We start from the raw sequence: 25,558 nt of genomic DNA, 5'->3' as shown, positions 1-25,558 counted from the left end.
GGTGACATTTTCACGCTCTCTACGTACTTTATCTTCATCAGTGACTATGGCCCCCGTCACACAGCTCTACGTCCTTATGAAGACAATGCCGATCACTCCGATCTAAAAAAAAAGTTATTAAATCGGGGCATATCGCCGTCAAACTCCAGCACATGGCAAATAAAAATGTTTAAACTACACCACGACTGTACTGCGCCACGACCCGGCTACGCTTATTGTGCAGTTCAAAATAAGCGTGGGAAGGGCGTGCAGGTTCCCGACCTAGCAGATCCCACCCCGACCAAACCACGCTCATGGAGATCCTCCCACGTTTGGCCCACGATTGGCCACGCTCTCGGATACTTTTCCATCGGAGTAGAAGCGGCGACTATGTGTGACTGGGGTGTAAGGCAAAGGTGAACTATCAGTATCTGACCGTCCGTCGGGCAGCCGTAGTAATGCTAGAGCCGGAACACACAGCTCAGTACATGTACATAATGAATTAAGTATTACAGCACGTGACACTGCAGCTGAGAATCGTGATACTGGTGGGTGACATGCTCATTAGCGTTATCACGATTATGTCGTCTTCCATGACAAAGGAACTCTCTGCTGTGGCTTTTTGGCCTGAACACGCTCGTATAGATAGGCCTATTGTGGTTCAGTCCAACTTGTCTACTACGACCACCCAAGGGACCAACTAGCTGAAGAGACGATAACAAATAATAACCAACCAATCAACCAACCAACCCCAACCAACCAACCAACCAATCAACCAACCAACCAATCAATCAACCAACCAACCAACCAACCAACCAACCAAAAGTGGTACACGGGTGGTCGTTATGGGAAGGTGGATTGTTCTTTGGTGTGATCGTAATTGACAGGTATTCGTTATCAAGAGGTGGTCACCAGGGCAGGTTCCATGGTAGGCCTACATGTGGTCACGGTGAGGCCACTCCGAGAACAGGGTACCTCCCGTCAAGGGACACCCTTTGTTGTCCCTTTGCCTATTATTGTCAACAAAACATGCGCCTGTCGTCACAGGCCACCTTCAATGTAGGGACACTTTGGGCTGACTCCAGGGCTGTGGTGCACGAACCGAAAGTGGGTGCCACCCAAACAGGAGAAAGCAAACCGCGGTGTCTGATTCTTTGAAATCACAACCAAATCTCAATTTCAACCAATCCAACACCGCGGCCCTGGCTCCCACCCGGTTGGTAACTTTCTCGTGCACCTCGGCCCATGGGTGTCCTTTCCAAACACGAACCATAGCCGCGCATATTCCGGACACGGAAAACGAGAAGAAAACTGATTCAGGGAAGGACTTCTGTTAACGACACCTAGATGAACGTGCGCAGTGCATATATCGTTTTCAGTTTCGAGTTTGCCAATAAGTGTTCATGAAATAGGCAAGGACAGAGAGGATCGGGCGCAAGTTCTATCTTTCAACTAGTTGTGTTTACCTTTTAACTAGTTGTGTTACCTTTCAACTAGTTATGCGCCAAACTTTATGTTGGTCCAAAGAGTATCCGTCATCGTGAAGTCAGTAGCAGAAAACGCAGGGTAGGCCATTTGACGAGAGCATGTGCTGTCAACGTGGTACACGGCCGTTTGAGGCCATTTGAGTGAAATGTCACAAGCTGACACTGACGCATAGCCTACTTGTACTAAAGGGCAGTATTTTAACATTCCGTAAGTCGCTGTGTGCATGCTTGCTTCAGCTTCAGCGGGGTTGTCAGATGAAGAGACTTTTGATGATGTCGCAGAATCACACACTACAAGCTACTGACTAGTACTGTTAGCGGTCTTAGTGTTTGAAACAGAAATCTGACAGTCTTTGCTGAGAAAAAAAACCCACGAGCACCAAGCTTGATAATTATGTATCGTTCGAGTTCTGTACAAATTAGTGCATTTAATTCAGTATCATGTTAGCAAAAAGGACCCATCCCGCCGACTAACAAATCCTTATATAACAGACTTTACGGCACACAATTATTCATCAGTGTGTGCCGTATCATTGAGCATAGACGACGTCAGTCTCCCAAGAATATAAATCCGCAGAGAGACATCATCAAACAATCATACATACAGCAAGCAAGACATCATCAAACAATCAAACATACAGCAAGCAGATGTGTTACTCCACTATGCTTCGTCTCTCGGTTTGTGTGGGAATACTTGCTTCTTTTTGGGTCACGCCTGAGGCCTCCTACCCTCCATTGTGCCAGCGAATCGACGCGGCCGTGAGGCTGTTGAGCAGTAACAAGACGATGTTCTTCAGCCAGAACCAGTACATCGTGCACAACGACCTCCACAACGCCGAGGAAGACGTCTTCAGTGTGTCTCATCTCGACCCGGACTTTCCTGCCAACATTGACGCTGCTGTGAACTGGTTCGGCAAGAGGAAAAGTTTCTACTTTAAAGGATGTTATTACTACAAGGTAACGCTGCTAAAGTTGGGACTCACTTGAACGTCAAGAATTGTTTGTTTGTTTGTTTGTTTGTTTGTCTGTGTGTTTGTTTGTCTGTGTTGAGACAGTAGTTTTCAGAAGGAAAAGCAAGGAAAATACAAGTGTTTTTATTGTTGTCTTGTTTCCCTCTTTCTTTGCTGTCTGTCTGTCTGTCTGTTTCTTTTCTATGCCCGTTTGTTCAGCTTTTTTCATTTCTTTATTTCTTGTACATTCTGTATATTTTGGTTTGTATACTTATTTTCAGTCTGAAGTATGATTCTCTCTACATTTAGTCAAGTTTTGACTAAATGTTTTAACATAGAGGGGGAATCGAGACGAGGGTCGTGGTGTATGTGTGTCTGTCTGTGTGTGTGTGTGTGTGTGTGTGTGTGTGTGTGTGTGTGTGTGTGTGTGTGTCTCTGTGTGTGTGTGTGTGTGTGTGTAGAGCGATTCAGAGTAAACTACTGGACCGATCTTTATGAAATTTGACGTTTGTTTCATTTTTTGGATAAATGTCTTTGATGACGTCATATCGGGCGTTTTGTAAAAGTTGAGGCGGCACTGTCACACCCTCATTTTTCAATCAAATGGATTGAAATTTTTGCAAAGCAATCTTCGACGAAAGCCGGACTTTGGTATTGCATTTCAGCTTGGTGGCTTAAAAATTAATTAATGACTTTGGTCATTAAAAATCTGAAAATTGTAATCAATTTATTTTTTTATATAAAACGATCCAAATTTACGTTCATCTTATTCTTCATCATTTCCTGATTCCAGAAACATATAAATATGTTATATTTGGATTAAAAACAATCTCTGAAAATTTAAAATATAAAAATTATGATCAAAATTAAATTTCCGAAATCGATTTAAAAACAATTTCATCTTATTCCTTGTCAATTTCTGATTCCAAAAACATATAGATATGATATGTTTGAATTAAAAACACGCTCAGAAAGTTAAAACGAAGAGAGGCACAGAAAAGTGTGCTATGCAGCACAGCGAAACCACTACCGCGCTAAACAGGCTCGTCAGTTTCACTCCGTTTTGCACAAGCGGCGGACTACGGTCATTGTGAAAAAATGCAGTGCGTTCAGTTTCATTCTGTGAGTTCCACAGCTTGACTAAATGTAGTAATTTCGCCTTACGCGACTTGTTTTTTCTTTCATTTATTGATTCACTCATATCTTTACTTATAATTTTTATCAACTCTCTTCTTTTCTTTTCTGTTTCTTTGTTGTAAGGTTCACGCATCGAGGCAGAGGCAGCGGTTACGGTCACGTCGAGTGTCGCGCCTGGGGTTGCCTTGTGACGTGGATGCGGCGTTAAACACTGACAGACAGCACGTGCTGGTGTTCAAAGGTCAAGGCAAAATTCTTTTTTGTTCTGAGGGTTTTGCTTGTGTGTCAGCATTCAAAAATGATTATTATTTATCACAATCATCATCGTCCTCGTCCTCATCCTCGTCGTCATCATCACCATCATCATCATCATCATCATCATCATCATCATCATCACACGGCATAAATAAATCCCTGCGCCTTGAATATGTGCGCGATATAAATTGCATAATAAAAAAATAAAAAAATAAATCCCTGCGCTTAGACCTGTACCCACGGAATACGCGCGGTATAAGCCTCATATTGATTGATTGATTGATCATCATCATCATCATCATCATCATCATCATCATCATCATCATCATCATCATCATCAGCATCATCATCATCATCATCATCACCACCACCATCAGCACCACCACCATCATCATCATCATCATCATCATCGATCGATCATCATCATCATCATCCCAAAAATAACATTGCTTAAAGCGCTGCACAAACTTACCCCTCTTTTGTACATTTGAGGTTACAGAATCAAATTGTTTTTGCATGTTCCCTTTGCACATGTGGCAACTAGTGATACAGTTGGAAGGCCAAACAAAATGAATCTCTGGTTGAAAACCTCACAGAAGGATTTTGAAGAAGCTTAATTTTACCCCACCAAATCTGGTATCGATTTGCGTGCACAGGTTGCCAGTACTGGACCATCAACCGCACCACCCGCCGAGCTGTTCACAGCGGCAACACCAGTAACCTTGGTCTTCCTTGTCACCTGGATGCCGCTCTGACGTGGAAAAACGGCACCTCTTACGTCATCAAGGATGACGTCATCTGGGCCCTTCCGTCACGGAACAGCCCAGCGTACCGGTCCAGCCTTGATGATTGGAATCTGTGCTCCTGGCGGATCTGTGAAAGCAACGACACCACCCGCGATAATAATGTCACCCACCTTGGAGCCAGTTTCCCGTGTAATGGTGATGAAAGGTTAATGTTGATAATGATAATAATATCATTTTTAATAACGCGAACCACCACCCTCTTCGTGATTTACAGTATTATCTGAGAATCATTATACAATTTGGGTAACCTGACAGGACTATATGATACATTATCCTTATTCTTACAATATGTCAACGCAATAGTTTAAATCACGGACTTACAAGAACGAGATACAGGTCCATGGCTTAAAATTGCAGCATAAGAGGTTAGCCGTGACACATTCTGTTGATAGTAGCTAACCAAGACAAAAACAACAATCAAACCAAGTAAGCCTGTTATATATTAGGGCTCCCCACGGACGCCCCTTCTAGTGCGTCCCGGGACCCCCACTTTTAAATTTTAGAGGGTCCATGGACCCCCACTGCAGTATTTTAGAGGGTCCCAAGGGTCCAAAAGCCGAAAAGTCCCAGTGTACTTATAAAACATTGTGGTCACGTATAGTGTACTGCGAAGTGTCGATTGCAGTCTGAAAATGGTATCTATACGGTACGCACGATAAAGGAAATTTAGTGCGTCCTAGGACCCGCTCTTTTAAAATCTAGTGCGTCCAGGGACCCCCTCCATATATTTCTAGTACGTGTTTTCGGCTTCTAGTGCGTAAAGGACGCAGGGACGCGCGCTATGGGGAGCCCTATATATTGTGTTTATGTGTGTTTAGACAAAGAAGAGATTGGATTGATGTTGTTGTTGCTGTCAGACATCCGTCAGTTTAACTGTGAATAATCGTGAAACTAATGATTATTGCTTCCATAAAATGAAGCTTTCGCAAGAAAACACATACGTGTACCATCGAGAGAAAAAAAATTGTACTAAAAATCCAGCTAGCTAGCTTCGTGTCTCGTGGTTTCAAGTCATTACATGTAAATGAACGTTCAGCCGTAAAGTGGGAACATCGGGGCACGATTTCGTGGTCTTTGATTCTCCTGGATGTTGTTGTTGTTGTTGTTGTTGTTGTTGTTGTTGTTGTTGTTGTTGTTGTTCTTCTTCTTCTTCTTTTTCTTCTTCTTCTTCTTCTTGTTCTTCTTGTTGTTGTTGTTGCTGCTGTAGTTGATGTTGTTCTTGTTGTTGTTCTTGCTGTTGATCTTTTTTTCTTTTTTTTAAATAAACCAAAAAAACATCAGACAAGCGAACAAACAAATAAAAACAACAAACAGCAAACTTTGCTTTCAATGATAAAAAATTCTAAACAAAAACAAAAACAAAACAAAGTTTACTTTTTCAGATTCTATCGACTTAACTTTTTGCCTGTTGAAATCAGCGAGAAACGCTGGTAAGCTGCCGAATGTCTGTTTCCAAAGAGCGTTTCTTAATTTCAGGTTCTGTCGGCTGAGGTTTGACCAGATGACGATGGCGGGTTCCCACAATGCGGGCTCTGGGTTCGATGGCGGGTTTGGGTTCTTGAGCTGTTGGGTTCGCAACCAGTACCTGTCAGTCTTGGAACAGCTGAGGTTTGGGGTTCGATTCCTGGACGTGGATACGAGCTGGGAGCACTGCGGTCTGCTGGGCACCTTTCACAACTTTGCCTGTGGTGGCCCTGTATGCAAGATGATCAAGCAAGTGAGAACAGCGTTTGTCATCATTTGCTTGTTTATTCATTTACTTTTTTATTCCTTTTTAAATTTAGTCAAGTTTTGACTAAATGTTTTAACATAGAGGGGGAATCGAGACGAGGGTCGTGGTGTGTGTGTGTGTGTGTGTGTGTGTGTGTGTGTGTGTGTGTGTGTGTGTGTGTGTGTGTGTGTGTCTGTGTCTGTGTGTGTGTGTGTGTGTAGAGCGATTCAGAGTAAACTACTGGACCGATCTTTATGAAACTTTTCATGAGAGTTCCTGGGTATGATATCCCCAGATATTTTTTTCATTTTTTCGATAAATGTCTTTGATGACGTCATATCCGGCATTTTGTAAAAGTTGAGGCGGCACTGTCACACCCTCATTTTTCAATAAAATTGATTGAAATTTTGGCCAAGCAATCTTCGACGAAGGCCGGACTTTGGTATTGCATTTCAGCCTGGAGGCTTAAAAATTAATTAATGACTTTGGTCATTAAAAATCTGAAAATTGTAATCAAAATTATGTTTTTTATAAAACTATCCAAAATTACGTTTATCTTATTCTTTATTATTTTCTGATTCCAAAAACATATAAATATGTTATATTCGGATTAAAAACAAGCTCTGAAAATTAAAGATATAAAAATTATGTTTAAGATTAAATTTCCGAAATCGATTTAAAAACAATTTCATCTTATTCCTTGTCGGTTCCTGATTCCAAAAACATATAGATATGATATGTTTGGATTAAAAACACGTTCAGAAAGTTAAAAAGAATAGAGATATAGAAAAGCGTGCTATCCTCCTCAGCGCAACCGCTACCGCGCTTTTCTGGATTGTTAATTTCACTGCCTTTGCCACGAGCGGTGGACAGACGATGCTACGACTACGAGTGTACGGTCTTGCGGAAAAAATGCAATGCGTTCAGTTTCATTCTGTGAGTTCGACTGAGCTTGACTAAATGTTGTATTTTCGCCTTACGCGACTTGTTTTCATTTCCTTCACTCTATTATCCCAAAGCTGGTAAATTCGGGTCACTTCCTCCCACTGGAAAGCCAGCAGCAATAAGAGTAGCGCTACCCAGGTGTGTGCGGGTTTAGGTGTATTCAGTCTTTTACGTGCCACTGTGGAGACACGGGGGTGGATACCGTCTCTGAGTCTGCACATAAAGTTTACCCGTGTCCGTCCCTGCCGGGATTCGAACCTGCGACCTTAGGATCACAAGTCCAGTGCTCTACCAACTGAGCTACCCGGCCCCTCCTCTGATGGCAAAGCAAGTTTGTTGCTTGTCGTTTGGGTCGTGTATTATATTTGTTTGTTTGTTTGTCTATCCTTCATATAGTTCTCGAGTGTTATAACTGTATCTGTATGCGTGCCTGCATGCGTGTGTGTGTGCGTGCGTGCGTACGTGCGTGCGTACGTGCGTGACGGTGAGTGCCTGCCTGCCTGTCTGCATGTCTGTCTATCTGTCTTTGTTTATGTGTACGTTTGTATCTTTGTTTGTTTGTTTGTTTGCTTAACGCCCAGCCGACCACGAAGGGCCATATCAGGGCGACGTTTGTATCTGTTTGTGGATGTGTTTGGTTATACTCAAAACAAGAAACCTGCCTCCTGTGTTTTTGAAAGAAAAGTAGGCACGCGCTTCGTGTTTTTCTGTTTCTCAGTCTTATATGTTCTCCTTGTGTCTGCTCGATCGACACTGCCAAATTATTATTGTATTTTTTTGTAACACGTTTTCTCCACCTTGCACGGAAACCGGTAATGTATATATGGACTTTTGGACAGTGCACAGCTGCTTACTTCATTTAGACTGCATTCATATTGCTAGCAATTGAATGAATTCGCTGGCCCGTGACTCCAAAGAAAGCTAAAAATCCATTCTGTTTCAGATCAAACGGTTTCTACGTGAAAACCGGCATGAAGTGGTGACAGTCAACTTTAATCACGAAATGCAAGACTTTGACCGTGTTGCTCCCGCTCTTCTCCGTCAAATAACGGCACAACTGGGCGATGACGTCAACGCTGTCTATCGTGACGTAGGAAGGTGGCCTAGCTTGCGTGACGCCATCACCTCGAACAAGCGTTTGTTTGTCATTGTGGACAAGCGTGTGGCATCAGAGATGTTCGATGACTACCTGAACTTTCGATGGATTCACAGTGAGCGTCTGCTTCACAGCACGTGGCGAGGTGATGTCAACGTCAATGGTGAGTAAATAGCGTTTATGGGTTAAATAGATTGGTCCCACTCCCCCCGCATCGCTCCTCCCCGGTATTCTTCGTACATTTCCGTAGCGATCAACGAAAACACCCGAGTACAATCCTGATAACGATTGTGCGACCCGATCGAGCGTTTTTTCCTCGTTGCTGTGGACATTTTGACCAGACTAGAGAGCATCCCTGAAGGCAGAACATGTAGACCGCCTCATTTTTGTCAAGAAAACCATTAAGTAGGCTAAGCGTATACAGACCTGGGAACCATGGATACGATTTCGTCGTATTTTGTACGCAAGATTATCCAGAAAACGAGCAGTACGGTCAGTGGAAACAAATACGACGTGAAAAATTACTTCTACTTTTCTTCACAAGCACATCCCGAAGTCGATCCAGTATTATGACTCATGATTACAGTTTTTGTCAGTAAACATTGAAAGAAGCATTAGTTTTACGTGTATTGGTTAACTTAACAAGAAATTCCTACGAGGTAGGAAAAACACCCCTGTCAAAGGGAAATAACCTTCTCAGTTGGTGGCAGTGACTGAGTGAGAATGGTTATTTCCCTTTGACCATTAAGATGTTCCTCTATAAGTCCTTGTATAATTTTAATCCACCAATAACTCCCTAACCGTGTGTTTGACTGGTCCCAATTTTTGTAAGGACCGTCTCAGGAATGTATAGAACCTGTTCACCAAGTTTGGTGACGATCGGTCCGTTCATTCTTGAGATCTATATGCGAACACAAACAAACAAACAAACAAACAAACACATCGAGCGAAACCTATACACACCCCTATACCGGGGGTGTAATAAACGGTGTGACGGACGATTGTGAAACATGTTTGAATCATGGTTGTTCAAATGCTGTGTGGAGTACGCTCATTTTACTGAAAATACACCAAGTTTGCTTTAGAATACTCCTAGTGCAAAACAGGGGGTCCCAGGTCTGCGTATGGTGCTATGTGTGGCTTCCCTGCATTGGTGAAAAACTGCCAAGCCAAGTCTCATGCTGAAATCAGTGTTGGTATACCGGTACAAAATACCGGTTTGACACAAGGAAACTGAAAAAAACCGATATTGGAATTCGTACCTATACACAGCTCTGGTGCGGAGTCGCTCATTGCAGTGGCCATGGGTTCAGTTGCCTGGCCATTTCGGAAAGAAGCGGTCAAATATAACCCCATCAGTGTAAATAAAAATGCTGTTTTTTGGTGTGTGTGTGTGTTGTGTTTTTTTGTGGGTTTTTTTGTACTTCAGAGGAGTCTTTTGAACCGACTTGACACAGTTCCCTCTTTAGCCTTTGAAAGGTCAAAAGTGTTGACATTTTAGGCAGAGCAAGGAAACTGCCATCTGTCATTTACTTATCCAGTCAGTCAGTGGCGTTTTTTTCGTTTCCGTTCATGGGTTGAAACTCCCACGATCTTTTACGTGTATGACCGTTTTTATAACGCCATTCAGGCAGCCATACACCGCTTTTGGGGGAAGGTTAGTGACGTCAAATTTGCGTCATCATGACACCCATTCCCGCCTCCCCTACCCCTTACCCGGATTTAAGAATGACTTTCTGAGATTTTCTGCTCGTAACATCTGTAAATTTACTTCAATTTAGAGACTAATCCCCCCCCCCCCCTCTAGGTAATTGGGCATTGCCATGCAAGAGGTGGTGGAGAATTCCAAACAGCAGTGTTCAAAGCCTTTCTTCTTGCATTTAACTTGAACAGTTTACTAGTGTACCGCACATATGCTTCTGCACAGCAGTGTTCAAGATCCCTCTCTTCTTGTATTGCCTTGAACAGTTTATGTACCGCAGATTGTTTCTGTTTTCCAGGGCACTGTCAGGAGGTGGTAGAGAATTCCCAACAGCAGTGCCGGAACAAGAACAACGCGCCTCTCCTCGAAGTCTCCATATTTGGCTACAGCGTCAGCTGCGTCACGACTATCGCCGATCTCTGCCTCCCATTGGTCCACAACATATCACGTGTCTGTCAAGGTCACCGTCACCTCACGGGGAGAGCACCCAACGTGCTCCTGGTGGACTACCCTGAGCGAGTTGCGCGCCCTGAATTGTCTGTCGTGTGGGCCGCCTTTTTGCAAAACGTTCGCAACGCGGCCAGCCTGTCACGTGGTGCATGTCACGTGCAGGTAGACGCTGCGGTGACATGGAAGGTGGAGGAGGGGGAGGAGAAGGTGCTGTTTATAGTAGGGGGCCGTCACGTGGTGTATAACTGGAACATCCACATACAGGAACCCCTCCAGCTTGGGTAGGTCGGCTGAGTACCGCGATGTTCATTTGTCTTGCGGGTTTTGCTTGCTGTGTGTGGGTCTTCGTGTGTTTGTTTATAAATTGTTTCCATGAGGTTGGTTTTTTTTCTAAAGAGTCTTAGGCGGTGTCTTGAACAGCCTCTTATTCTAACTGTTCATTGCATCAACACGTCATGTAAGTTTACGCTTGTACATGTACACCATAAGATATCAGCTTTTGTCAATACTGCCGCTGGTAAACACAGTTCGGCCGTTTGAACGACAACGTTGCTAGTGAAGTAAGACATGATCACTAAATGATGAATCGATTTTATCATTCCGCATCCCTGCACTACTGAGAATTGCTAAAGGCTCTCAGCCTATTGATAGCAAAGCCCCTTAACACACACAGACACGGCCACACACACACGGCCACACACACACATACAAACTCGCACTCACATACAAACTCACACTCACATACACAAAAATAACACTCACGCACGCAACACCCACCCTCAACACAATTACCATCACCATCACCAACACCTCCTCCTCCTCCTTCTCCTCATGATGACGATGATCATCATTATCTTTCATCCCCCTATAAGTACCTCATCCGACACTTCGACTTCTGTGTCACATTGAGTCACGACGATAATCAGTTTCTTGTATGGTCCAACAGGGCTTCGGACACTCTCGGCAACTTACCGGCTACTGCGGACGCTGCCTTTAGACGTGCTGAAGATCCCAATGACGTGTGTTTCGTCAGAGGGTGCAGCGTGACGTGTTTCTCAGTACTGACGTCATCGTCAAATGATTACGTAAATGACACTCTTTCGGCCTGGGGACTGCCGTGTGACGTAGATGCCGCCTTCACCAGAGATGACAGTACTTTCCTTTTGAAAGGTACACACACACACACACAAACACACACACACAAACACACACACACTCATGCACTCACTGACACACATACACACGCTCGGACACACACACGCTCACACACAGAGCATGATCAGTGACTGCGATGGTCGCCACTACCCCTGGTTAGGATCACACAACGAAACAGTCATCTTCAAGGTCAGTTGCAAGCCTGTCGAGTGTAGCGTGTTGGTGTTGAAGTCGTCGATACACGTACGTGTGTGTGTGTGTGTGTATATGTGTGTGTGTGTGTGTGTGTCTGTGTGTGTCTGTGTCTGTGTGTCTGTCTGCCTGTCTGTCTGCCTGTCTGTCTGCGTCTGTCCGTGTCGCGCGTGTGTGTGTGGGTGTGGATGTCTGTTTGCCGTGTGTCCTCCCTATGACTAAGAATGAGTTGGGGGGAGGGGGGGAGGCTTAGGTGGAACGTGACTTGATAACCGTCAAGAAGGCTTAGCTAACAGATACACAAAAATTTAATCAATGGTTGCCACAGCCAACAGTTTGTACGTCACAGTATAAATGTCTTAATTACAGGGTGCCAGTACTGGCAAAGAGAAGCATCAGGTCACGTGACGGGACCTCAGACCATAACCGGTCTCGGTGTGCCTTGCAACGTCAGCGCCGTTCTTCAGGCACCAGACGGCGCCACGTATTTCTTCAAGGGAGACGATTACTACAAATATAAAGATCAACAGATGTCGCTGGTCAAAAGTGTCCTGGACTGGTCCGCTGATTTTCTTCAGTGTTGAACAAAAATATGAGAATTTGTTTGTTTGTTTGAACAAACTGTGCGGCACAGTTTTTTTTTTTTTTTTTTTTTTTTTTTTATCAACAACAGTAGAAAATGAACTAGTGCAGCAGGAATGAACAATCTTGAGAATGGTAGAGGTCATATTTGAGTTATCAGTGGTCAGGAGCTTAATATTATTACTCTTAAGAATCAAGTGTATGAAAAAGGTTATGCTCTCATATGAGATAATAACATCCTTCATCTTAGACACACATGCCAACAGTCTGTACCAATGCTAGTTGATGTACACAGCTGAAATTGAATTGGTGAAATAGTGTTTTCAGTAACACTTCAACACAATATTAACACTTTGCACAGAAAGCAGAACGCTGTTGTATTTTGGCAGGTGTATTTGTGAAACAATAGTATTACCCCATGCAAAAGCTTATGAAGATTTGTGGACGTGTACATGATTCTCTACATGAGGCTGGTGCCTTTAAGAAGCTTAATTAACTTTCATTAGCAGGCTGAAAGACCTATACTCTGGAAAGTCCAATGAGTTAAAGTGGTATTAACTGCAATCAACGAAATGAAGGCAAGTTGTAGAGGAGATGCATTGTCTATCATCGGAAATTGGTGGTCGTGACCAAGACACAGAAATAACGGTGTAGTAAATGTTTGCTGGACTGATCAGATTTCTTGAAAGAGGATGGTGAATAGTGGTGGTCGAGACATTATGAGCACTCGAGTCTGCATACAACAACACAATCGAAGAGCGCGTTATGGGCAAAGTGACCAACACACAGAGAAACAGACAGTGTCAATGTTTGCTGGACCGGCCAGCTTTCTTGTAACAGGATTCTGAGCGGTGGTCAAGACATTGTTAGTGCTGCAGTCCGCAAACAGTTTGGGAATGGAGGTGTGTCTATGGTCATCGACCGGGGAGTGATAAACAAGCGGGAATGGATCGAGTGGGGCCAGAACGGGATGGACGGATATTAGGTCGATAGGGATGAATGGTCGAGGGAGTTCTCTAGTTGCATTCGCTGGGGTAAAGTACTGATTGTGGTCTGTAGAATGAACACACTGCAGAAATAGGAGAGTTAAGTGCTGTTCACGTGATAATATGACGTCATTCCCTTTCTACGTCATTCATTTCGTCATATAATCATTCATTGCTTGTGACATCCCAGCAAGCAGTTTTAGGATCTTTCCATCGTCTAAAGAAAATAAGCAGCGAGTACGTTTCGGAATAGTGTGCACAAGATGTCAAAAGAGAGATTGCTAACAGACGAATTCCGAAAACAAATACTCCGTCGAGTTTGTTTGTGCTGTGGGAGAGCGACCCCCTCCTGGAAAACCCCCGCCAAACATTGGATGGGCCAATCATGACTAGCGGGGGGAGTGTCGGAAACATGTGCTACGGTCCACGTGTTTCACACACACCCCTCGCTAGTGATTGGCCCTTTCAATGCCTGGCAGAGGCCTTGCAAGAAAAGGCCACTCTTCCACAACACATACAAACCCGACCGAGTTATTTCCGAAATTTGTCTATTCAGCGGGTACGTAGCAGCTATATTTTCAAGGCAAAGCTCGTCAGATATTTACAAGTATTTTTTTTTTTTTTTTAAATCTCAGTTGCATGCAGGCTGCTTCAACCCTTTCTTTTTTGCCTTTTTTTTTTGTTTTTTTTTTGTTTTTGTTTTTGTTGTTGTTGGCGGGGAGCATCCTTCTTCATTGATTTTTTTTTTTTTTTTTTTTTTTTTTTTAAGTAATGTTTTTACTATTTTTAAGTAATGTTTTTACTATAACATTAACATTACTATATCTAAATGTATTTTAAAGGCATATGTACGCGCTCCCGTGTTTACAAAGTGTAGTTTGCCCATAATCGATGTCAAACGCACCATAAGACCATATAATGACGATATGTCACCATGCGCGGACCATAATACATGCATTACAGCTTGTTCTAGCCTCTGAAAAAGTGAGGATGTCAACAAAGCCGCGGTGTTAGCTCCCTTGCATCAACGTTAAATGTGTTGCCAAATCTATAAATAGGACGATCCAGATCAAAATGAAAATTAACATATCTCAACATTGAAGGGGTCCTAGACCACAATATTTTGCAGGGAACTTAATTTAGCATGTCTCCAGCTGTTGGTAAAGCAATTAGCGTGTATAGTCATCGAGTACATATGCCTTTAAGCAAGTTTTCTATATAACAATTCCCTCTCAAAAATGCATACAATATCCAGAGGGGAGCCATATCTATAAATACCAACACACATTTTGGCTATCACAATCAAATAATTCACATAACTTATTAGTGCCTTGGAACTTTGTGAATTTTCAAATACGCCCAAAAAAACTTCCTTTACGGTAATTTTAATAATCATATTATATTTACAATTCACTTTATCCTCAACGCATTTCCAAATGGACATAATTTTCGGGCAAAAGTAAAAAAAATGTTCAATATAATCAATTTCGTTCTCACAGTGAGTACAGCAATTACTCACGGAAATGCCTATTTTATACAATAAAATATTTGTGGGGTAAATATTGTGCAATATTTTCCAATGCAACATTCGCAATCTTGTTTCAGTGGTTACTTTGTTTACCATTAACCATTGCTCTTTTCCCGGCCTGAAATCAAATTTATGTTCCCAAAATTTAACTACAACCGGCTCCACATATTTTTCCTTTATAATTAATTTGCGAAATTGACAAGGCTTACTCAGGTTCTTTAAATCGTTGAATCCACATACATTTCCATTTGCAGAGCGTAGTGTTGCTGCTTTAACTGCTGTACAAATCACCCTATATTCAAAGAATCTTGTGGGCTTACATCCAACCTTTTGCTGCATAATATTAAAGGGCACAATCTCATTACCAACATATACATCCTTTACTCGACAAACGCCTGCTTTAATCCAGTCGCTAAAAAACAGGGTTTGGCCGCAATAGATTATATCCTTGCTGTTCCATAAACACGTATCTCTTAATAACATGTCTCCACCTACTGCTCTCTGAATCATGTCCTTATTTTTCAACCAACAAATTAAAACTTGTTTCCAAAATACATTTTTAATTAATCCCAATCCTTTAAATTTTTTTACCGGCACAGTTAATTTGGCAATGGCCTTCTTAATAGACGATTTTCGGAAACAACTCCGTCGGGTTTGTATGGGTTGTTCGGTAGTGATTGGCCCCTCCAATGTTTGTCCGAGTAAAAAGCAAGGGCATTCACTCTTTCACAACCCATACACACCCAACAGATGACCACCTCCCTTCAGTCTTGCATTGCTGACGTTGAACTCTGGATGTCCACTAACAAGCTTAGACTTAACTGTGACAAAACAGAAGCCATTCGTTTCACCAAATCCTCCCTCTCCTCCTCTCTCTCTCTCTCCCTCCTTCTATCACTTTGGGCAGCAGCACTATTGAATTCTCAGACTCCGTCCGTGATCTTGGCATCTTTCTTGATAGCGATCTCTCCATGAAACACCATGTTATGAAAGTCTGTCAGTCCGCTTACATCGAGCTTAAGAGAATAGGTTCTATCCGCCCATACCTTACCGAAGATGCCACCAAGACCCTTGTTTCCTCCTACATTCTTTCTCGATTAGACTACGGAAATTCTGTTCTCATTGGCTGTCCTCAGTCTGTCATCCATCCTTTGCAGCGCGTTCAAAATTCTGCAGCCCGGCTTGTCTGCAAAGCCCCTCGGTCCCAGTCCTGTTCCCCCTTGCTAAAGAAACTTCATTGGCTCCCTGTAGAGCTGAGAATCCAATATAAGTGCTGCTGTATCTGCTACAAAATAATATCTGGCTCAGCCCCATCCTACCTGTCTGACCTGTTCACACTCTATACACCCTCACGATCCCTCCGCTCCTCTGTAGACAGTAGAATATTCCGTCTATCTTCTTTTAGTCGCAAACAGCACGGCCAGAGAGCCTTCTCCCACTCTGCTGCCGTTGCGTGGAACTCTCTCCCTTACTCTATCCGACACTGCCAAACATTCTGTTCCTTCAAATCAAACCTTAAAACACACTTCTTCACCCAGTATTTCGATTAATTTTATTTCAACATGGTGCATTTTTGAATCAGGTGTTTGAATGTTTGAATGTTTTTCCTGTGTTAGCCTATGCTTGCAGATTGTATTGATGTAGTGTTTGAGTTTCGTTGTTCACTTGTGTGCTGAATGCTGCTGCACATGCTTTTGCTTTGCTTTGTATGTATTATGTATGTTTGTCATTGTAAAGCGCTTTGAGAATGTAAAGCGCTCTATAAATCTCCCATATTATTATTATTATTGTACTGTAAACTTCGCAGCGGCCTTATCGTGTTCCTCGGATGACGTCACTGCCAGGCTAACGCTGCGGCGTCTCTTCTTGTGCTGACAGAGTTGTCGGTCGCGGATTTTGAGTCGTTTCGGCCTGCCAACTGCTTCGTTTTCTTGCGGATTGTGAGAACTAGCAGAAAGTTTCACTCATTTTCATGGTTTCAAACTAATGATAAAAGTATCTTCTTCTGGACCAAATCAACAGTCTTTGGTTGAATCAACTCGGAAAACTCTTCAACGCGTGTTTGCACACGACTCCGCGCATTTTTTGAGGCCAGGCAACCCGACAGCTGCCCTTTAATTTGGTCCAGAAGAAGACACTTTCATCATTAGTTTGAAACCATTAAAATGCGTGAAACTTTCTGCTAGTTCTCACAATCCGCAAAAAAACGAAGCAGTTGGCAGGCCGAAACGACTCATAATCCGCGACCGACAACTCTGTCAGCACAAGAAAGACGCCGCAGCGTTAGCCTCGCTGTGACGTCACTCGAGGAAGCCGATAAGGCCGCTGTGAAGTTTACAGTACAATGTAGACTACAGCTGGACATCTGTAATGCTGTACGCGTGATTGATTCTTGCACAAAGTAAAGTATTAGGATGGTGGTATCTTCTCAAGACCCACGTTCACATTTTCTCTTCTTTGATCTGACCGACTGCAACCTTTACAAGTCATTTCTAAAGTGGTTCACATGCTGTTGCTACTCCTCCAGTCCACCCGGTTAAACCATAAAGTTGCTCAACCACAGACCCTCGATCGTGTCCCTTGTCAGCAGACACTGTACCCTTATGAAGAAGGTCCGCTTGAGGAGTCACACCAATTACCGTGTACGTGTGAGGTACTGAATTCAAGACAAAAGCCAACTCTGTCGGTGGGAAAATCTAGGAAAGAGATGATGATAATACATCTTCAGTTACTCACTCAAGTAGATAGACGAGATAAGATAAAGGGAAGAGAGACGGAGACAAAGATGAAACAGTGGATCTAGTGTGGAAAATGGGGGAGGGGGGTTCGGCCGCAAAAAATCAAAGATGAATTTGTCAAACTGTGTTTGTGATGGTTATTGTGTGTGTGTGTGTGTGTGTGTGTGTGTGTGTGTGTGTGTGTGTGTGTGTGTGTGTGTGTGTGATAACACGTATGTGTGTGTGTGTGTCAGTGTGTGTATATGTGTGATAACACGTGTGTGTGTGTGTGTGTGTGTGTGTGTGTGTGTGTGTGTGTGTGTGTGTCTGTGTGTGAGTGTGTTTGTGTGTGCAGTGTGTTTGTGTTCCTCGACGCGTGACAATATCTGCCAATAAGTTGAACAAAAACAGGGTTCAAGTGGAACCAAAGCAGGAGGGGGGGACAGAAGACATTTTATGAACTCCGTCAGTTTTTTACTGCGAAATTCGGCCTGGGAGAAGTCACCCCATCCTAAGTTTCTCTTCACCTACCCGTGAAGTATGCTTGAGGGCTTGACTGGACAACCCGATTGCGCCCATTACACTGACAGCATAAAGAGAGCACCGTAAGTTCAACCCGGCCGATTCCGCGGCTGACGTCACGCGTCCAAGGGAAGTAATTTTCGAGCGGGCTGCATTGACTCGGCCAAGAATGCAAACTTTCTTCGATTAAAGACATTGTAGCATGTCTAAAGTCTTCGGACTTGTGTTATCAAGCTGTCAAAATCACCAAGTAACTTTTAAGTATAGTTTCAGTTACATGATAACTCATTCAAAGGAACAGATTTTGAGCGAGTTTTCGCGAGGAACAGGGTTGAGCTACGGTAGGGTCACTGCGCATGTCTGTTTTTTTTCTTCGCGGAAACGCTGTTGGGTTGTGTCCTGTCGCGTCCCTTGCAACAAGATGGCGACAAGCGCGTTACGGATTTACTGTTGTGGAGAGTTGATGGACGTTGAACAAGCAGTACTGTTTTATTGTTGATGTGAATGTGATACCAAAACATCGAACTATCGATTCGAACGTCAATGAAGAAGTGAGCGTGAAAATCGAGCGCAAAACAGCCGGGTAAAGGTTCAGGGCGCTAAAGTACATTTGAGCCGAAATCGCACCCAAACTCCTGTTGACCTCATTTCTTCCCAAAATAAACATCACTGCTAAAATAAAATGCATTAAAACCGGCCAAGACAGTATCCAACCCAGTATCCTTAATTTTTGAAAGGCTAAGTGATTTACAACAAATGTCTTCTCACAATCCGTAACTTTGTCAAAAAATATTTGCAGAAGTTTCTCACCTCGCCTTGGCAGCCATCTTGGAACTGGAGAGACCCTACGCAAGAAGCAAGGTTGAAAGTTGGTTAACCGGTGACGTCACTCCAGTCGTACCGGACCGAGTTTTTGCGACCTCCGATTCGACTCGAGTCACCTTAGTTGACGCTAAAACTCGTTCTTTGAGAGCCACAACTGCCCGACAGCTGCCCTTTAAGACTTATAAGTGAACTGCAGAGCAACCGCTGGTAGACTGCCGGTCACGATTTCATCTTTCGCCTGTGTACATATTTCCCCCCTCGATATATATACTCAAGACTGAAATGTTGTTTCCTGGTAAAATTAAGAAGTGAAATTATTTATGGACGAAAAGCATGTCAGTTTCTTGCATGTGAAGAAAATTGGTGGTGAAATGTAAGATTTCACCCCCAAAATCGATTTATTCCAAAACGTGTACCGAGTGGTTACGTCCCTTGCGTAAGAAGGGAAACATTTTAGGATGAATCAAATTTCTAAGTTAAATAAAAAAAAATTGTTTGGACAAATTTGGCCCCATGAATGTAAGGTACACAAGGTCGCTTATCAGTACTATCGAAGGGTGTTTTTTTGTTCAGTGTAGAGTTTATACTAGATCAACGAGGCCGAGAATCGAAATATCACCACGGCGAAAGATGAAAACGTCACACCGGAGAATGTTGGTTACAACATAGACCTCTGGTTACAACAACATGCACTATGCACACCTCCTTGCGGCTTACTCGTGTCTTTGTAATATTTAATAAGTGGTAAATAAAAACCACACATGTTATATCGGCGCATTTTCTCATTTTCACTTTTGGTGTTCGTGTTCGACCATACCTGTGGCCTGTCTGACTAATTACTACGCGACCGCACGCGACCACACGCGACCTTGCACTACCTTGCGCGACCTCAAACTAAAGCAGGTGCATGTAATATTTATATATATATAGTATCTTCACAACATTATCTGACTTTATACCAAGTTTTAAGTCAAAGAAATTAAAAATAACGGAGCTATAATGTATTTTGCGACGTGCTATCGAGCTAAAGTGAAATCATCCGATGTTTGCACTTTTGCTCGCTAGCTCTTTGAAAATGCATCAGAATTAACTTTGTTTTTACTTCTCTGACTTAAAACTCGGTTCAAAGTATGATCATGTTGTGAAGATACTAGATATATAAAATGTTACATGAATATTATTTAGTTTGAGGTTGAGCCTGCGTTCTTAAACGAATGCGAACATGGTCGGACGCTGAATCACGATGATTTCACTTTAGCTCGACAGTTCGTCGCAAAATACATTATAACTCCGTTATTTTTAATTTCTTTGACTTAAAAATTGGTATAAAGTCAGACATTGTTGTGAAGATGCTATATATATAAAAATATTACGTGAACATGCTTTAGTTTGAGGTCGCGCAAGGTAGTGCAAGGTCGCGTGTGGTCGCGTAGTAATTAGTCAGACCCCCTGCAACTAAGCGTTCGTTTCGCATCATTACGATCCATGTTTTTTGCAGTTTGCTCCACTAACCCAGATTCGCTAGAGTTCATTCCCCGCAAACGAAAAGAGGAAAGGGCAAAACTATGATTTCTTCATAGAAACGGCGATGCACACAGGTAAGGATTTTTAAGATTTTCTCTCTGTAAACAGCTCTCTGACAAAATGTGTTTGTCTCTCATAACGCGCAGATCTGCGGGATCTGAAACTGCAGTGCCCTACCAGTCGTACGAACAACAAGTTGAGGTTCAGTGGACCCGAACCAAGAGTTCTCTGACTAAAACCAGCCTTTGACCTGGAAATAGTGGAAGCAGGCCAGTTGTTCAGTTCTAAACAACACACGGTCGGTCACCTGGCGAAAGTGTTTTCGGATGACACAAAAACGTTCTCAGAGGTTGGGTCGACTGACACTGTTAGACTATAATTGCAAGAGATTAGCGTATTGGTCCTAAAAGACCATCTGCCATCAGTGCAGGTGGCTGGTTACACCACAGGCGGAAGGTATCGTTCACTGGACCACTACTTCCATAGAAAGACTACCAAAAAAATAGATATATAAGAAAGTAGTCTTTCTAAGGAAGTAGTGGTCCAGTGAACAATACCTTCTGCCATCAGTGCAGGTGGCTGGTTACACCACAGGCGGAAGGTATCGTTCACTGGACCACTACTTCCATAGAAAGACTACCAAAAAAATAGATATATAAGAAAGTAGTCTTTCTATGGAAGTAGTGGTCCAGTGAACAATACCTTCCGCCTGTGGTTACACCTAAACACGCATACAAGTTACAACTGGGTATCTCATCAAAAGTCGAGGTAACACCGGGAACATGCCCATAATAGCTTTGCCATGAGGGTGTAAAATTTAAAATTTCTCTCGAATTGCTCCACTCTCTCGGTTTCAATTGAAAAATGTTAGGCAAGTTAAATTAAGACTAAGAGTAAGAGCAACTGCAAAATTCTGCACATTGTAATTTGTATAACTAGTTATGACGCTCTGACTACCAAATGGATGGAAATAGCATTGAAAGCATGTATGGTTCTGTGATCTTTACTGAAAAGGATTAATTCAGTTTTAAAGATAGATCTATATATTTATGCCAGTTGCCTCAGAGCAGTATTGAAGCAAGACGATATATAGTCAACATTTGCGAACTATTCCACAGAAGACACCTTTAGTGTTTCGAGCCAAACAAAACTTTATGCAGATTGTCATTAATGTCAAGTTCCCATCTACTGATCTAGCCTGCCAAAATGTGATTAAGAAACATTTTCAGACAGGGACTGTCACCCAGACTGTGTGCCCATTTAATTTATGTGGGTACACACAAACTCCTGATGTATGTGTTTATTGTATGTTTCATTTCGAGATGAAAGCAGAGAATGTGTTCTCTCCAGTCTCTGGTGGATGTTGCACATGAGTTATAGGTAAACTTGTACATCAAGATTTGCAACTAGTAATTTCGAATGAGCTTGTCTGTAGAAAATTCTGCTCAGGATTGCTTTCTTTTTACAGGGGATCTGCTTGCTTTCCGACCAAGAATTACATTGTCCTGTGGTTAACTGTGAGAAGAAGAGTCGAGAAAGATGGCTGGAGTACGCGTGCAGTTCAGCGTCAGGGAGGAGATGGAGTACGGAGAGTCCATGTACGTGGTGGGCGACTGTCCAGCACTGGGCCAGTGGAAAGCGCAGAAAGCTGTTTTGCTGAAGGAACAGACCAAGCAAGAGTCGGCAGAGGACGAACCCAGCAACATGTAAGACCAAGACTCAAGTCTTAAAATGTTACTGTCATTATAAAAACAAGGAAAATTGGCATGCAGTTTTGGGCGGTTACAGATATAACATACTTTTTGTTTTAAACTGTAGTGGTAAGGGTACTCACATGACCGTAAAAGGTGTAGGTAGGTGTGTATGTATGGATGTATCTATGTGTGCTCCTTTTTACATTTAGTCAAGTTATGACTAAATGTTTTAACATAGAGGGGGGAATCAAGACGAGGGTCGTGGTGTGTGTATGTGTGTGTGTGTGTGCGTGTAGAGCGATTCAGACCAAACTACTGGACCGATCTTTATGAAATTTGACATGAGAGTTCCTGGGTATGATATCCCCATACGGTTTTTTCATTTTTTTGATAAATGTCTTTGATGACGTCATATCCGGCTTTTCGTGAAAGTTGAGGCGGCACTGTCACGCCCTCATTTTTCAACCAAATTGGTTTAAATTTTTGTCAAGTAATGTTCGACGAAGCCCGGACTTCGGTATTGCATTTCAGCTGGGTGGCTTAAAAATTACTTAATGACTTTGGTCATTAAAAAAATGAAAATTGTAAAACAATATGTTTTTTATAAAACGATCCAAATTTACGTTTATCTTATTCTCCATCATTTGCTGATTCCAAAAACATATAAATATGATATGTTTGGATTAAAAACACGCTCAGAAAGTTAAAACAAAGAGAGGTACAGAAAAGCGTGCTATCCTTCTCAGCGCAAGTACTACTCTGCTCTTCTTGTCAATTTCACTGCCTTTGCCGTGAGCGGTGGACTGACGATGCTACGAGTATACGGTCTTGCTGCGTTGCATTGCGTTCAGTTTCATTCTGTGAGTTCGACAGCTTGACTAAATGTTGCTATTTCGCCTTACGTGACTTGTTGATGCATTCTTAATGCAAATTTTATTATTTGTATAACTTGTTAGATTGAACCTGTAAAGCGTTTCAAGCTGTGGGAAGCGCTATATATATAGATATTATATAAATGTTCTTTTATTATCAATATGAGGCTTATATCGCGCGTATTCCGTGGGTACAGTTCTAAGCGCAGGGATTTATTTATTTATTTAAAAAAAAAAAATTTTATGCAATTTATATCGCGCACATATTCAAGGCGCAGGGATTTATTGATGCCGTGTGAGATGGAATTTTTTTTACACAATACATCACGCATTCACATCGGCCAGCAGATCGCAGCCATTTCGGCGCATATCCTGCTTTTCACGGCCTATTATTCCAAGTCACACGGGTATTTTGGTGGACATTATTATCTATGCCTATACAATTTTGCCAGGAAAGACCCTTTTGTCAATCGTGGGATCTTTAATGTGCACACCCCAATGTAGTGTACACGAAGGGACCTCGGTTTTTCGTCTCATCCGAAAGACTATAGCACTTGAACCCACCACCTAGGTTAGGAAAGGGGGGAGAAAATTGCTAACGCCCTGACCCAGGGTCGAACTCGCAACCTCTCGCTTCCGAGCGCAAGTGCGTTACCACTCGGCCACCCAGTCCTTATTACTTACTTACTGCCCGTTATGCCGCTTGGCATGTAGGGCAGCATTATCATTATTAGGTCGGTCAAATCTTCTTTTGTGTGTGCAGATCTTGCAAGGACATGTAACGTTTTTTATTAAGGGTTTTACAAACACTCAAATACAAAATCTCTCTTCAGTGTCGTAAACTTTTTTGTGTGTGAAAGTTTGAAACAAATATATTATAGAATCAGCAGCATGAAATAAGACTAAATGTGCCCAGGAAGGTTGTTTTTTTTACCCACTGATCCCATTTTCACAGCAAAAGTCCTAGGGCTTGGAAAACGCGAACACATGTATGCACAAAAAAAAAAGTGGAAGAAAACCAGTAGTGCCGCACTGTATTTCAGCTCCCTTTTCCCCGGGAAGAAAATAACCACAATTTCCACGAGGAAAACCTCAAAGGACTATAAATCTAATTATCTTTCCTTACCTTTCCTTACCTTCTTATACTTTTTATTACCTTTCCTTACAGGGTAACATGGGAAGGCGCTGTGGTACTGCCCAAGAACACGAACGTTGCGTTCCGCTTCTTTATCGGCAAAATGATTCGCCCTCGTCCAGGCAAATTAATGGAGCCTGTCATTGAAGTCATTCTGTGGGAAACCAACATACAGCCCAGGCAGATCTTGACACCAGGTAATGCATCCACCGTGTTGTTCCGAGACTAAGAGGACGATAGGTCCGTTGGAACTGGACTGAAAATATAGGTCCTAATAATGTCCTGGCTGAAAAATATTGAACATAAAATCTCGTGTTTTTTTTTTTTTTTTACTGTACTCTTCTCCATGTAAAATGTGAAAGAAAAATCTGATGGTTTGATGAAAGGAATAATAACTTTGCTGAATTTTTCACTATACCGTATAAGCAATGACTTTTCCTTTGTTCCTTCTGGTCTTCACTCTCTTCTGTCTAAGCAATACCTAAACATGCATACACAATTCTGAACAATATTGCACTGAAATGTCAGTGACCTATTTTCACTATCCAGATGCTTGCCTGACAGCACTCACTTAACGAGTTCTTTTATCATGAGCAACAGTGACCCGCTTCTATGTTCAGTGCACAAACACAGAAGAAAAAAGCAATTTTCTTGCATGAAATACACAAGGATGTGTGTGCGGATCTGCATTAGTACGCTTCATCGATCAACCTGAACTACATACAATCTAGGCCATATCCAAAGTATAGACATTTCTAAGCTCCAAGGGAGCTTCTCATGGTAGAGCACATTTCAGCTAGCTTTTTTTAGGTCTTATCCCTGAATACCTGAAGTAGGAAATACAGTGGAACCCCTATTTAAAGACCCCCCAATTTAAGACTTCCTCCCGTTGAAAACCCTGTGACGGGCGCAGTGGCGTGGTGGTAAGACGTCGGCCTCCTAATCGGGAGGTCGTGAGTTCGAATCCCGGTCGCTGCCGCCTGGTGGGTTAAGAGTGGAGATTTTTCCGATCTCCCAGGTCAACTTATGTGCAGACCTGCTAGTGAAAAGCACAAGACCAAGAGCGCACAGAAAAGATCCTGTAATCCATGTCGGAGTTCGGTGGGTTATGGAAACACAAAAATACCCAGCATGCCTACTCAACGAAAGCGGAGTGAGCTGACTATGCTCTCAGAGTATAGTGTGGGGAACCCAAATGGGCAAACGAGCTCACACGTAACCAGAAAAATTCTGGAACGCTGAAGAAGAAGAAGAAAACCCTATTTTCCAGGCTTTCTGTTCATAACCTCTGTAAATGTACCACCATTT

The 25,558-nt window shown here is 42.6% G+C and overlaps 2 protein-coding genes across 3 annotated transcripts in view; both read left to right on the top strand.

Annotated features, from left to right (window-relative positions):
* Positions 1-1,070: 1,070 nt before the first annotated feature.
* LOC138948737 (uncharacterized) lies at positions 1,071-12,750 on the top strand. Its single transcript, XM_070320342.1, has 8 exons — positions 1,071-2,423; positions 3,677-3,794; positions 4,465-4,759; positions 6,091-6,331; positions 8,214-8,529; positions 10,367-10,799; positions 11,465-11,688; positions 12,235-12,750. Exons 1-8 carry the CDS (start codon positions 2,115-2,117, stop codon positions 12,447-12,449), a joined length of 2,151 nt encoding a protein of 716 aa, XP_070176443.1. The 5' UTR covers positions 1,071-2,114; the 3' UTR covers positions 12,450-12,750.
* A 7,749-nt stretch (positions 12,751-20,499) lies between these two features.
* The window catches only part of LOC138948736 (putative glycerophosphocholine phosphodiesterase GPCPD1 homolog 2), a 45,979-nt gene continuing 40,920 nt past the window's right edge, over positions 20,500-25,558 (top strand). For both annotated transcript variants that reach the window (XM_070320341.1, XM_070320340.1), the window contains exons 1-3: positions 20,500-20,623; positions 22,018-22,255; positions 24,284-24,447. In XM_070320341.1, the coding sequence (XP_070176442.1) occupies positions 22,089-22,255; positions 24,284-24,447 (331 nt within the window). In that variant the 5' untranslated portion in view covers positions 20,500-20,623; positions 22,018-22,088. The remainder of the gene's footprint in view (positions 20,624-22,017; positions 22,256-24,283; positions 24,448-25,558) is intronic.

The sequence above is a fragment of the Littorina saxatilis genome, linkage group LG15 (assembly GCF_037325665.1).
Source record: "Littorina saxatilis isolate snail1 linkage group LG15, US_GU_Lsax_2.0, whole genome shotgun sequence".
In the NCBI taxonomy this organism is placed as follows: domain Eukaryota; kingdom Metazoa; phylum Mollusca; class Gastropoda; order Littorinimorpha; family Littorinidae; genus Littorina; species Littorina saxatilis.
Note: the sequence above shows the minus strand (reverse complement) of the source record. Positions and strands in the feature narration are given on the sequence as shown.

Excerpts from the sequence above, each read along its gene's own strand:
- LOC138948737 (XM_070320342.1), top strand. The coding sequence starts at position 2,115 with ATGTGTTACTCCACTATGCTTCGTCTCTCGGTTTGTGTGGGAATACTT. Across the intron at positions 8,530-10,366 it reads AGGTGATGTCAACGTCAATG|GGCACTGTCAGGAGGTGGTA; the intron begins GTGAGTAAATAG and ends TCTGTTTTCCAG. Across the intron at positions 11,689-12,234 it reads CAGTACTTTCCTTTTGAAAG|GGTGCCAGTACTGGCAAAGA; the intron begins GTACACACACAC and ends TCTTAATTACAG.